The sequence below is a fragment of the Nicotiana tomentosiformis genome, chromosome 3, assembly GCF_000390325.3.
Source record: "Nicotiana tomentosiformis chromosome 3, ASM39032v3, whole genome shotgun sequence".
NCBI classification, from domain to species: Eukaryota; Viridiplantae; Streptophyta; class Magnoliopsida; order Solanales; family Solanaceae; genus Nicotiana; species Nicotiana tomentosiformis.
The window spans coordinates 29899438-29914685 of NC_090814.1; the positions used below are offsets into that span (position 1 = coordinate 29899438).

The window sequence follows — 15248 nt, forward strand, 5'->3', positions numbered from 1 at the left end:
ATGAAATTTGGGACTTGTGGAGTCCAATTGAATTGATTTCACCATATTTCAGCTGAGAGGGCCAGCCAAGTGGTGGTGGCAAACATATGAGCAGGCCAATAGGGTCACTTTCTCTCATGTAGGCTTAGTTTTCCACTCTCTTCTTAAAGAATTTCATTCCACTTACTAGGAAATATGAGTTGTGTAGCTAGTTTTAGCACTTGCAACAAAAGGGTATGATTATTATCTAGTATGAGATGACGTTCACAGAGTTGTCACACTATGCAACTTTTCTGGTTCCTACTAAGAAGGAGAGGGTACAGAGGGTTGTTGAAGGACTCAGCTACCGTCTTAGGTTTGGTATGGCACGAGATGTGGAGACTAAGACTACCTTTCACCAGGATGTAGAGATTTCTAGGAGATTGGAGTGTATTCACAGGCCAGAGAGAGAGGCCAAGAAGCCTCATGGTACTAGAGGATTTAGTGGTGCCTACTCTTGGGTCAAGGATCATCATAGAGGCTATTCCAGTAGGTTGGTTCAGTCAGCACTTCAGGTTTCACGTAGCCCTCTAGCTAGCCATGGGTTTCAGAGTACCCGTCCAAGGCATTCATCATTCAGTGCACCTCCCGCATGTGGTTCTTATAGTGGTTATTTCAGTCGTCCAAAGCAGGCTTAGTCCTAGCAACCACATCAGCAAAGAGCTTGCTTTGAGTGAGGATTCGACGCATATGATGAGGGATTGTCCCAAGCTTCGGATGAGTGTACCTCTGCAAGGCACCCAAACTATGATTCCCGTGGAAGTTGCTACACTGAAAACGTCCAAATCCACACCTCAAAGAGTAAGTGTACACGGTCGCATGCAATATATTTCACCCAACTATGATTTAGGGTTGAATCCCACAAGGAACAATATGTAGGCGATGAGGCAAGTGATAGAATTAACTCTTTTTATGCTAAGCCCAACACTAATGAGGGTTTGGAGAATATATTATATTTAAATGAGGAAATGTAAACTAACATAGAAAAGAAGTAAACTGATCAATGGCTACAAGTAGGGATACAAGGGGAATTTCACTCAAGTAACAGTCCAATGTGTTTCATGATTTCTCAAATATGAGTGAGTTTATGTTAATTAGTTCTATATTAGCTTCTTTCAAAATTAACAAGACTTCCTAATTGAATTATCCCTAAAATAATTAAGAGAATTAAGTACACCGAAATGTGACTACAAGTAGTTCAATCCTATCCCTAGGTAGAATCTATAAAATGAGCGTTAACGCCTCAAGTTCTTGTAAGTTAAATCTTTCCCAGCCTCGAGTTTGCCTTTTCCAAAAATAATTCGAAGTTAATGAGCGAGTCCTAGGGTTAGCTAATAAGTTTGGAAACATTAAAGAACACGAATAATCAAATAAACATTCAATTTACTGCATAATTAATAAAAATCATCCAATACTAAGCATAACAAGAGTTTTTAATCCAACCTTGAGTAATGAGTATTTCCATAAACAAGAATCAAATAATGGAATGAAATACTACATACTTAGATATTCAATGCAAAGGAAGGAATTGAAGAACTGAGTAAAAAGGGTAAGTAAATGTCATCCAAAATCTTCAATCCCCAAGTGTGGTTTAAGAACTCTAGCTCCAACGCTTATATTTTTTGCTAAAGATATGTTTCCAAGAGGCTGAGTCGAGTATTAAGTGGTTTGAGTGCAAAAATGTGAAATGATGGTTTTGTCCAAAATATTTTCTCAGTTATATGAATCGTGATCGCGACCAAAAGCCTCGTGATCGCGTTGAACAACATGTCAATGAACCGTGACGGCATACTGCACATTTGTGTAGAACATTTGACCAGCCGCTGACCAGGCTTTTTTGCATCACATTTGCGTAACAGTCTTTGCATTCGCGATAGACATCTTCCACGTTGAAGGCAATCGCATATTTCCACCTTGTGAGCATGTAGAGTACTTGACCAGCCGCTGACCAGCTCTTCCTTCCTTGCGTTTGCATCTCTCCCTCTGCATTCGTGATGGGTATTTTCCTAGATATTCGCGATCGCGTCAATACACTCTACGATCGCGAAGAGAAACAACTAGAAGTAGTGAATTTTTCCATTTTAACTCATTTTGACTTGCTTTCTTCCGTATCTTCTCTAAATCACATAATACCTTAAATATGCCAATAAACCTCAACAAATGCCTTAGTTTCTCAACAAAATCATACAAAAGTCTTAAGTCTAAAGAAGATATGAGTTGTTAAAATACCAACTTATCATACACCACATGCACATCCAGCTAGAGGTGGAGGTCAGGCGAGTAGAGGTCACCCTAGAGGTGGAGGCCAGACCCATTGTTATTCTTTCCCTAGTAGGCCTGAGGTGGTTGCTTCTGATGCAGTCATTACAGGTATTGTTTCGGTATGTCATAGAGATGCTTTAGTATTATTTGATCCGGGTTCTACTTATTTATATCTGTCCTCCTACTTTCTATCATATTTTATTATGCCTCGTGGTTCTCTTGATATTTATGTTCATATATATATATATATATATATTCACTTGTTAGTTATTCTATTATGGTGGATTGTTTATATTGATCTTGTGTGGTTACTATTGGGGTTAGGAGACTAGGGTTTATCTTCTATTGTTTAATATGGTTGATTTTGAGGTGATTTTGGATATGGATTGTTTATCTATTTACCATGATATTCTTGATTGTTATGCTAAGACTATGATATTGGCTATGCCGGGGTCGTCAAGGTTGGAATGGAGAGGCTCTTTTGGCCATATTCCTAGTAGGGTGATTTCATTTCTGAAGGCTCAATAGATGGTTGAGAAGGGGTGTTTGGCATATCTGGCCTTTGTTAGAGATGTTGGTGCTGATACTCCAATGGATAATTCAGTCCCATTAGTGAGAGAGTTTCCAGATGTGTTTCTTTGGGTGTGTGTTGACGCATGACGATTGGGTGATTGCTTATGAGTCACGCCAGTTGAAGCCCCAGGAGAAGAACTATTAGGTGCATGATTTGGAGTTGGCGGCTATTGTGCATGGAATTAATATTTGGAGGCACTACCTATATGGCGTGTCATGTGAGGTTTACACTGATAATCAGAGTCTTTAACATTTGTTTAAACAGAAAGATTTGAATCTGAGGAAGCGGAGGTGGTTGGAGTTATTGAAGGATTATATGTATCATCCGGGTAAGGCAAATATGGTAGGGGATGCCTGGAGTAGGAAAGCAGAGACCATGGGGATATTGGCAATTATTCCAGTTGTGGAGAGGCTTTTGGCTATGGATGTTCAGCCCTTTGGCCAATAAATTTGTGAGATTGGATATTTTTGAGCCTACTAGAGTTCTTACTTGTGTTGTTGCATAGTCTTCCTTGTTTGAGTGTTTCAAGGCTCACTAGTATGATGATACTAACTTGTTGGCACTTAAGGACATGGTGTAGCGAGGTGGTGCTAAGAATGTGGTAATAGGGGATGATGGTGCTATGCGACTTCACGGTCGGATTTGTGTTCCTAATGTTGATGGCTTTAGAGAGTTGATTATTGAGGAGGCTCACAACTTGCGGTATTCTATTCACCAGGTGCTATGAAGATGTATCATGATTTAAAGCAGCATTATTGGTGGTGAAGGATGAAGAAAGACATTGTTAGGCATGTTTCACGGAGTTTGAATTGTCAAAAGGTTAAGTATGAGCATCAGAATTCGAGTGGTTTACTTTAGAAGATTGATATAACATAGTGGAAGTGGGAGTGCATTACAATAGACTTTGTGGTAGGTTTGCCATGAACATTGAGGAAGTTTGATGTTATTTGGGTCATTGTTGATCGGTTGACGAGGTCGGTGCATTTCATTCGGTTATGACATATTACACTTTAGATAAGTTGGCTCAGATGTACGTTAGAGAGATTGTTTGCTTGCAAGGTGTACCTGTCTCTATCATTTCAGACAACGCTACCAGTTTGCATTGCATTTTTGGAGGGTTGTTAAGTGTGAGTTGGGCACACGGGTGGAGTCAACACTGTATTTCATTCGCAGACGGATGGATAGTCCGAGTGGACAATTTGCATCGTTAAGGATATGTTGTGAGCATGCACTATTGATTTTGGATGCCGTTGGGATCAGTTCATACCATTGGTGGAGTTTGCTTACAACCCCAGTTACTAGTCTAGTATCCAAATGGCTCCATATGAGGCCTTTTATGGTAGGCAATGTCACTCCCCGGTTGGTTGATTTGAGCCTAGTGAGACTCGATTGTTGGTACAGACTTAGCCCATGATGCTTTGGAGAAGGTGAAGTTGATTTAACAGCTCAGTCTAGGCAGAAGAATTATGTGGATAGGAATGTTCGTGATGTGGCATTTATGGAAGCTGAGAAGGTTCTTCTTAGAGTTTCGCCTATGAAGGACGTGATGAGGTTTGGGAAGAAAGAAAAGTTGAGTCCGAGTTTTGTTGGTCCATTTAAGGTGTTGGAGAGAGTTAGCAAGGTTGCTTATTCGGGAGTTCATCTGGTATTTCATGTTTTCTATGCCTCGGAAGTATCATGAAAATAAGTCGCATGTTTTGGACTTATAAAGGAGAGCCGGCGGCCATTTTGGATAGACAACTTCGGAAGCTCACATCTAAGGAGATCACACCGGTGAAGGTTATTTGGAGAAGCCAACCAAGCAAGGAGGCTAGTTGGGAGACCGATTCAGATATGCAGAGCAGATATCAATATCTTTTCGGCAGTTCAGGTACATTTCTAAATCCATTCGATGATGAATGTTTGTATAAGAGGTGGAGAATATAACGACCAGATCGGTCATTTTGAGTATTTGAACCCCGTTCTCCTATTTGATATTTATTGTATAAGTATTTGATATTTTATGACTTGTGGGTTCGGGAATGATTTGGAATACTTAGTTTTAATTTAGAAGCCTTAAGTTGGAAGAGTTGACCAAGGTTTAATATTTGTGTAAACGACCTTAGATTTGTGATTTGATAATTCCAATAGGTTCTTATGGTGATTTTGGATTTAGGCGTATGTTCGGATTAGATTTTGGATGTTCATAGAAGCTTTTAACTCTATTTGCCAAAATTTGGCAATTGGATGAATTAGAGAGTTCTTAAGTTTAATTGATAGTTGACTTCGATTATGGTTCTGGAACTTGGAATAGATTCGTTTATTTTATGGAACTTGTGTATACAGTTTGATGGTGATCCGAAGTCTCTAGGCATGAATCAGATGCTTGGTTGAGAGTTTAGAAGTTCTTGAATTTAAGAGAAATTCAACTTGTGGTTTGATCGTTGTTTCGTATATTTGATGATCTTGTATATATTTGGAGACTTTTGATAGTTTTGAGTAGTATTTATGTACTTATTGGTATGATTGGATGGGTCTCGAGTGTCTCGAGTGAGTTTTGGACCAACCGAAGCTTGTTTAGTGTTGCCGATTTTGTTGATATATGGTGTGTTTTGCGATTGCGGGGCATGTCTCGCGATCGTGGAGTGTTATTTGTAGCTAGAGGAGATTTACTCATCACATTTATGGTAGGTCATTCACATTCACAAAGAAGGGTCTGGGAGCTAGAAGTTGGCCTTCGCATTCCCGAAGGCAGGGTCGTGTTCGCGAAGAAGGCTTCGCGTTCGCGTAGGGCGTGTCCTGTTTGTGTAAGTTTGGCAGGAAAGGCATCGAAATCGCGAGGGTATTTCTGCGATCGCGGAAGAGGAATTTTTGGCTGAAGCATTTTGTGTTTCATTAACGCGAGGCTTCTATGGCGATCGCGAAGAATACCCCTAGGCAGATTTATTAAGTTGTCATTTCAGGATTTTAGCTCATTCGCTCATATTTTGAACCCTAGACTTTGAGAGGGGTAATTTTTCAAGGAAAGTTTCATACAATACTAAGGGATAAGGTATTTCTAATCAATTATGGTATTATTTGAAGAATCTATATGGATTATTAACACATAAAATATGAAATTTGGAGATGAAATTTGGGGTTTTTGCCTACAACGTAAGAAACTAAAAATTGAGGTTTTGAGTTATGATTTGGACTTGAATTTGAAAACTAAATACATATTTGGACTCGTGGGGTTATGGGTAAACGGGATCTACCCCTAGACTCGGGTTTTGACCATGGGGCATAGGTTGACTTTTGTTGACTTTTAGGAATTGATTAAATATTGGAGCTTTGTTGTTTGGGATTGAGTCCTATGATGCTGTCTAACGTTATCAAATATTATTTGGATAGATTCGAGCCAGTTGTAGATGATTTCTAAAGGAAGACAATTTTAGAAGGTTGATTTTGCTTGTTGAGGTAAGTATCTTATCTAATCTTTTAATAAGGGAAAAACCCTTAGGATTTGACCTTATTTATCTAATTGGAATGTGCAAGATGACGAGTGTATATGTGGGTGCTAAATATGATTCATGATTGGATTAGACTTTAGGCTTTTGTTATGCCTTGTTTGGATTGTGTGCCTTTAATGATTCATGTTTAATCATTTGTATGACTGTGAGATTTTCCTTTCATGCTATTGATCATGTTAAGGATTACTATCTCTTATTTGGCCAAGATGGGCTATTTGTGAAATTGTGGTGATACTTGATTTAGTCGTAATCATGTTTGACATATCATGCACACATCCACACTTTATTATTATTATTATTATTATTATTATTATTATTATTATTATTATGTCCTTGTGAACCTCACTAATTAATTGTGAGCATATGTCTCTTTGATGATGAAATGTTATTTCGGATTGTTATGAGTATGGCACAATTGGACATATTGAGCGAATTGGTTGATGGTTCCTACGGGGTTCGGGAGTGATTTGGAACACTTAGTTCCTAGCTTGAAAGTTTAAGTTGAAAGTGTTGACCAACTTTGAATTTTGTGTAAACGACCTTCGATCGGAGTTTTGATAATTCCGGATGATATTTTGGGCTTGGTCATATGCCCATAATTGGTTTCTAAAGTTTCTAGATTATTTTGAGGCTAATTGCCGAAAGTTGATAATTTTGATTGTTTGGAAATTGATAAGTTTGACAAATAGTTGACTTTGTGGTTATCAAGGTCCGTTTTTTATTTCGAGCCTAGGGATAGGTTCGTATGGTTATTTATGACATGTGTGTAAAATTTGGAGCCATTCCAAGTTGTTTAGATGTGGTTCGGTGTAAACTTGAAAGTTAGAAGTCATGATAGATCATTAAGTTTGAATTCAGATGTGATTTCTAGTTTTGATATTACTTTATGTGATTTGAGGCCTCGAGTAGGTCCGCATCATATTTTGGGACTTGTTGGTATGCTCAGGCGAGATTCCAAGGGGCTCAAGTAGGTTTCAGACCACCCGGAGGGAAATTGGAGATGGGTGGCACCTGTTAAACTGGTGCATCACACCTGTGTGAAGTTGGCTGCACCTACGAAGCCGCAGGTGTGTGATATTTGCCATTGATGCAAACTAGAGCGAAAGGAGGTAGAACCACATATGCAAAAATTGGTTACTGATGCATGACCACATTTGCGTTATATTTTATGCATCTGCATAGTAGAGGAGACCTCATATGCGGTAATGTTTCTCCGCAATTGTGATGGTTTTCTTTGTGAATCAGGCTGCACAAGCGGATAATGTTCCACACTTGCGGAGCCGCAGATGCAGCTAAGTGGTCAGCCGGTGCGAGAGAGCTGTAACAGAGGGTTTTTATTCCCTATTTTGGCCATAACATCATTTTATCAAATTTAGAGATTGGGAGCTCAGATTGAGGACATCTTTGAGACAATTTTCATCCATGTGGATTGGGTAAGTGTACCTAACCCAAATTTGATTATTACCCAAGATTCTATCTTTGATATTGGCATTTGATTGATGAATCTAAGGAAGAGAAATGAGGGTTTTGTCAGAAATTTTAGATAGTGAATAAATGGGATTAGAACCCCGACCCGGAGTCGGAATTGATGAATCTTATATTGATGGACTCTCATTCGAATGGTATGTCTTGTGAGTTTTGTCGGTCTTCGAGAAGCAATCCCGGGTTGAATTTTTGGTCGACTTCATTTAATTGATTGAAAAACGCATCTTTTTGCACCGTTGTTGTTTCCTTTGATATTATCTAATACTAAGGTGTGTTAATTGACTAGATTTGATCCGTTCGGTGGACGATATGAGAGGCAAGGGATTCCTGGAGTATTGATTCTCGCTCGTTTAAGGAAGGTAACTTGCCTAAGCTTGGCGTGAGGGTATTTACCCATATACTATGATGCTTGTTATATGTTGGGGTGACGCATACGCGAGGTGACGAGCGTATATGCATGCACCATGGTGATTCGTGATTCGGGTGACCTTATGCAATTTTGTGCCTTATTTTTCTATCATTCCTCTTTCATACCGTGTTTCCTCCACTTGTATGACAAAGTGAGCTATTATTCATTCTAGAAATCATGTCTAGGCTATTTGCTTATCTGTTTGTGACATGAAAGGGCTATGTTAAGCTATTTTCCTTAGCCGTAGTCATATTTTCCAGTCATGATATTATATTAGCATGTTATATCTCTGACTCTATGCACTCTTCATATGTTATCTCACATGTTGTTAGTGTCCGTGTGTGTGACATGGGTTTGAGCTGAGTTGTGGCACATTGATATATTTCGTGTGGTATTTTGATTATGATATTGTGAGATGTTGGCATATTGAGACTTGAGGAGATTGATTACTGATCTTGGGCCATAGAGCCATGTTGAATTGATATCTAGGTGACGTTTGCGTCAAGGCCGTCATATTGGCCTGAGTGATATTAATTGTTGACTTTTGATCTGATTAGCATTTTGTCTTGGATTCGCCCCTCCGGAGTAAGGTGATAACCCATGTTACTTTGGGCCCTGTGAGTGTAGGCACACGAGATGTGCTAAGTGAGGGACTTATGTCAGTCACCCGTACAGTGTTGAGTGTGTAGATGATTCTGGGGTATTGTACTTCTCACACCCCAAAACCGGGGAGCGCGACCGGTGCTCAACCGAGTGAACCCGACCGAGCAAGCCTGTTAGATTCCTTCTACCCAAACTCATTCATGAATAAAGAGAATATATATTTTCCTTAATTAAACAATAAAGTGGTCATGTCTGCAATTACCAATTTCTTACCAATAGTTTCATTACTTTTAAAGTCTCAAATGAACAAGTAATACAACTACAACATAACATAGTTTGTCTTTCCCCAACACCAATACACAACTCACACTATGTCTACGGAGACTCTATAGATAAAGATGAGTACAATGAAAATGCCGGCAACAAGGCCCCGGCTATACCTCAAACAGAATACACAAAGAACAAAAGATACATGACCCCGGGATGAAGAGGGGCTCACCAAGTCAGCTGGAAAGAAGGTGTACTGCTATCACTGATCAATGTCTCCTGCTGTGGAACCACCTGCATCCATTTAAAGATGCAGCGCCCCCGGCAAAAGGGACTTAGTACCATCGAATAGTACTAGTATGAAAACTAAACACCAATTTAAGAATTCATAAATACAAGATGAATATGATGGACCAGTGCGGCAATAGTATAATATAGATAACCGTCTCAACCATAGCAAGCTTATTAAAAGCTATCAACAACATTTATAGGATTTAAGATGAGATCCTCTATAACTATCTTCACATAAAGCAGCCCCGCCGCCTCACCTCAATGTATGCAGGTGGAGGTGTACGTTCAGTACCACAACTCAAATCAAGTGGCCCTGCCGCCTCACCTCAATGTATGTGGGTGGATGTATAACCACAGTACCAAGAACCTACACAAAGTGGCTATGCCGCCTCACCCCAATGTATGCGGGTGGTGGTGCCACAACAATACCAAAACCATACACAAAGTGGTCGTACCGCCTCACCCCAATGTATGCGGGTGGAGGTGCAGTCCCACAATACCATAATTCCTATACAAAGCGGTCATGTCGCCTCACCCCAATATATAAGCGGGTGGAGGTGTATCACAATCACAATCTCTATACCACAATCCCCATACAAAGCGGTCATGCTGCCTCACCCCAATATATGCAGGTGGAGGGGTATCACAATCACAATCTCTACACAACTTGGCATAATAACTTTCACATAAATCACGACTAGAAATTATAACATGTGGATACATAATCCATAGTTTGGGACACAACCTCAATTTATAATGCAATATGATAAGAGAATTTGAAACATGGATTAAACATATATCTTCATCACAGAACTTATAGGGATACTCGATTTATAATCAACATCTCGGAACTTACAAGAATAATGGGAATTCCAATTCTTAAAGAAGAGTTTAGCCAACATACCTCACTTGAGCTTCCTTACACTCTAAATGTTCCAAAATTTTTAGCAACATCAATCTATTATAGAAATATACAAATTAAACCAAAATTAGGAAGATGATCATGGTTCTAGCTCATTTGAGCATTTTATCAAACACTATGTGCATTAAGGTTTCAAGATCCTTTTATGGAGGATTCCATCATCCCACAACCCAACCTTTACCATTTTAGCTCAACAATCATTCTATACCCCTTGATAACACATGCATGTAAAATAACCAACCCTCTTGCCCAGAAATTATCTTGATTATTATCCATTTCTACACAAAGTTCGAAATTGAGGGTTAGGGTGTAGAATCTTACCTCTAGGATGAAGACCTAGTAAGGTTCCCTTCTCAATCTTCCAAAACTTGGGCAAGAATTGAAGAACAATTATTTGAGAATACCTTCTCACTCTAGGGCACCCTCTCTCACTCTAAAATGTCAGATAATAGCTAAAAAATGACCCAAAGTGTGTATTTAACGAAATAGGAAAACCCAAAATAAAGCTCCGGAACAGGTTATACGGTCGCATATGCGACCGCATATCGGTCGCATAATTGGTTACAAAATAGCCAAAAGAACTGCCTGTGTATGCGGTCGCTATGCTGTCCGCATAACTGTTATGCTGTCGCATAATGCACCGCATAACAGTTATGCGGTCGCATAGTCGACCGCATAGCTGCTTCCAGAATAGCCCTCTCCTGCTCACTTCTGCGGCCATTATGCGGCCCGCAGAGTGATTATGCGGTCGCATAATGGACCGCATAAACGCACTTTTCCGGCAAAAAATTTCCTTTACTTTCCAGTGCATTGTTCAACCCAAAAAGTCTGAGCTGCGGCGAGCAAGCTCGCCATGAAGAATTTCTATAATCCTCAAACACGTAAGCCTCGTCCGGCACCATGAAACATTATTTTCTTTGCATATTTTACCGGGCTTTACACTTAAGTACTTTAAAATTTTCCGGGGTGTTACATTCTCCCCCGCTTAGGATCATTCGTCCTCGAATGAGGGTCGAATTCTGTTATTAGCATCTTATGCAACTCAGTCTTTCATACCACGCACCAGTAACCCCAAATTTGACTAACTCCCTAAATTTCCAAAAATTTCGCCAGAGTTTCCTTTGTAATTAGGCCTATCCACCTGTCAGAGAGCCCCAGAAACACATCCGAACAACATATACATATTCCAAAGACGTAACATAATACAAAACAACAACAACTGTGGCCACATAAGCAATATAATTTCAGAAAGGAACACCCTTAACACCAAATGTACAAGTCATACATATTTCATAGGAATATCCCTTAGCATTTTTATAAGGCACAACTCATAATTACATGGTTATTCAAATATATAAGGATACTTTTTCTTCATTTCTTCTTCGGCCTCCCAAGTAGCCTCTTCAACCTGTTGGTTTCGCCATAGCACTTTCACGGATGCAATTTTTTTGTTTCTCAACTTTCGGACTTGTCGATCAATAATAGAAACTGAAATCTCTTCATAAGTCAATTCTTCATTTACCTCAATAGTCTCAACCGAAACAATGGCTGTCGGGTCTCCAACTACTTTCTTTAACATAGACACATGAAACACCGGGTGTACTAATGACATTTCAGGTGGTAGCTCAAGCTTGTACGCCACCTCACCGATCCTCTGAATGATTTTTTACGGTCCGACATACCTCATACCCAATTTCCCTTTCTTATCAAATCGCATTACACCCTTTATGGGGGAAACTTTTAAGAATACTTAATCATCTTCTTTGAACTCCAAATCCCTACGACAAACACCCGAATAGGATTTCTAACGACTCTGAGCAGTCTCCAACCGCTCCTTAATGATTTTAACATTTTTCATAGCCTGATGCACAAGGTCTGGCCCTATCAAATCTGCTTCCCCAATTTCGAACCACCCAATGGAGATCTACATCTCCTACCATAAAAAGCCTCGAACGGTGCCATCTAAATGCTAGCATGATAGCTATTGTTATACGCAAATTCTATAAGTGGTAAATAATCATCCCAGCTACCTTTGAAGTCTAGCACATAAGCACGCAACATATCCTCAAGCGTTTGACTTACCCGCTCTGCCTGCCCGTCAGTTTGCGGGTGAAAGGCTATACTGAGATTCACCTGAATATCCAAACCTTGCTGAAATTTCTTCCAAAAATTAGCAGTGAATTGTGCTCCCCGATCAGAAATGATGGAAACTGGGGTGCCATGCAACCTGACTATTTCTTTGATATACAACTGAGCATACTTCTCCGCTGTGTTGGTAAACTTAACCAGCAAAAAGTGTGCTGACTTCGTGAGTCGATCCACAATCACCCAAATTGAGTCAAACTTGTGCGGAGTGCGCGGTAATCCTACAACAAAGTCCATATTAATCATTTCCCATTTCCACATTGGAATTTCTATGTTCTGTGCCAACCCACCGGGCCTTTGGTGTTCGGCCTTCACTTGCTGACAATTCGGACATCTTGCCACAAAGGCCGCCACATTCCTCTTCATATCATTCCACCAATAGACTTCCTTAAGATCATGATACATTTTTGTAGAACCTGGGTGCACGGAATACCTAGTAGTGTGAGCTTCAGTCAAAATTCTTTCATGGAGACCATCCACATGTGGAACACATATTTGCCCTTGGTACCTTAGTGTACCATCATCCATGCCAAGAGAAAAGGCCATGGTCTTATGTTTATGAATCCCCTCTTTCAATTGCACCAACAATGGATCGTTGTATTGTTTTTCTTTGACTTCCACTACAAGTGATGATTCAGCCCTATTTTGCACAATTATCCCTCCTTCGCTAGAGTCCGCAAGATGAACTCCCAAACTAGCCAATCGGTGAACTTCTTTGGCCAATGGCCTATGATATGCCTCCAAGTGTGCTAAGCTACCCATAGATTTTCGGCTAAGAGCATCCGTCACAACATTAGCCTTCCCTGGGTGGTATAAAATATCAATGTCATAATCCTTGAGTAATTCAAGCCATCTTCTCTGCCTCAAATTCAACTCCTTCTGTTTGAAAATATATTGAAGGCTCTTATGGTCGGTGAATATATCCACATGGACTCCATATAAATAATGATGCCAAATTTTTAATGCAAACACCACCGCCGCAAGTTTCAAATCATGTGTTGGATAGTTCTTTTCATGATTCTTTAGTTGCCTAGAAGCATAAGCTATCACCTTCCCATGTTGCATTAATATACACCCAAGCCCGATTCTTGAAGCGTCACAATATACCACAAATCCATCTATACCCTTTGGTAGAGTCAACACCGGCACCGTAGTCAATCTTGCTTTCAATTCCTGGAAACTCCTTTCACAAGCATCTGACTAGTGGAACTTAATTTCCTTCTACGTCAATTTAGTCAATGGAGAGGCAAGAGTAGAAAACCCCTCCACAAACTTTCTGTAATACCCAGCTAAGCCTAAGAAACTACGAATCTCTGTTGGAGTTGTAGGCCTCGGCCAATTCTTCACAGCTGAAATTTTCGGAGGATCAACCTTAATTCCCTCACTAGAAACTACATGACCCAAGAATATGACTGATTCAAGCCAAAATTCACACTTTGAAAACTTTGCATATAACTAGTGTTGATGCAGGGTTTGCAGAACAACCCTGAGATGATTGACATGGTCTTCTCGACTTTGTGAATATACAAGAATATCGTCAATAAACACTATCACAAAAGAGTCGAGGAATGGCTTAAAAGCTCGATTCATAAGATCTATGAAGGCTGCTGGGGCATTTGTTAGCCCAAAAGATATCACCAGAAATTCAAAATGCCCATACTGGGTCCTAAAAGCTATTTTCGGAATATCCCGTTCCCTGATATTGGTGATACCTGGATCTTAAATTAATTTTGGAGAAGTACCTGGCACCTTGCAATTGATCAAACAAGTCATCTATCCTTGGCAGTGGGTACTTATTCTTGATTGTGACCTTATTAAGCTGCCGATAGTCAATACACATTCTCAGTGACCCATCTTTCTTTCTTACAAAAAGGACCGGTGCACCCCAAGGTGACACACTCGGCAGGATGAAACCCTTTTCTAACAAATATCTTAATTGTTCCTTTAGATCCTTCAATTCTGCCGGTGCCATTCTGTAGGGTGGAATAGATATAGGATGCGTGTCTGGCATCAAATTAATCCCAAAATCAATCTCCCTGTCTGGTGGGATCCCAGGGAGTTCATCCAGAAATACTCCCGAAAATTCATTCTCAACAGGCACGGACTCAAGTGTAGGTGCCTCAGCATCGGTGTCCGTAACCCAGACCAAATGGTAAATACATCCCTTGTTGATCATTTTCGTGGCCTTAAGGTAAGAAATAAACCTACCTTTCGGCACTACATCATCACCTTTCCACTCAATAACTGGCTCATTTAGAAATTTGAACCTAATAGTTCTGGTTCGGCAATCAAGCTTAGCAAAACAAGAGTAAAGCCAATCCATCCCCATTATCACATCAAAATCGACCATTCTCAATTCAATAAGATCGGCCACGGTGTCTCAACCAGGAAACGTGACAACACAATCCCTATAAACCCGTGCGGCCAAAATAGACTCACCAACCAGAGTAGATACAGAGAACGGCTCATGAAGTTGTTCTGGTTCTATCCCAAATTCCATAGCAACATAAGTAGTGACATATGACAAAGTGGAACCGGGATCAATAAGAGCATATACATCATGAGATTGGACAGTCAATATATATGTGACAACATCTGGAGAAGCCTCTGATTCCCAACGTCTCCGCATAACATAAAATCTGCTGGGTCCTCCCAAATTCTGTGCACCACCCCTAGCTGCACCACGCCCCGTGGGCACTGGGGTACCTCGAGCTGGAGGTGCTGTGGATGTAGTAGCTGCAGAATTAGCTGGCTGTGCCGCACCTCTGCCCATATTTCGGCGGG

The 15248-nt window shown here is 40.2% G+C and overlaps 1 protein-coding gene across 1 annotated transcript; it reads left to right on the plus strand.

Annotated features, from left to right (window-relative positions):
• The first annotated feature begins 236 nt into the window (after positions 1-236).
• On the plus strand, positions 237-656 carry LOC138907557 (uncharacterized). The gene has a single exon (XM_070198156.1). The coding sequence runs from the start codon at positions 237-239 to the stop codon at positions 654-656; it is 420 nt and encodes a 139-aa protein (XP_070054257.1).
• Positions 657-15248: the final 14592 nt, after the last annotated feature.

What these genes read in the sequence shown, in the direction of transcription:
- LOC138907557 (XM_070198156.1), top strand. Translation starts at nt 237, where the DNA reads ATGACGTTCACAGAGTTGTCACACTATGCAACTTTTCTGGTTCCTACT.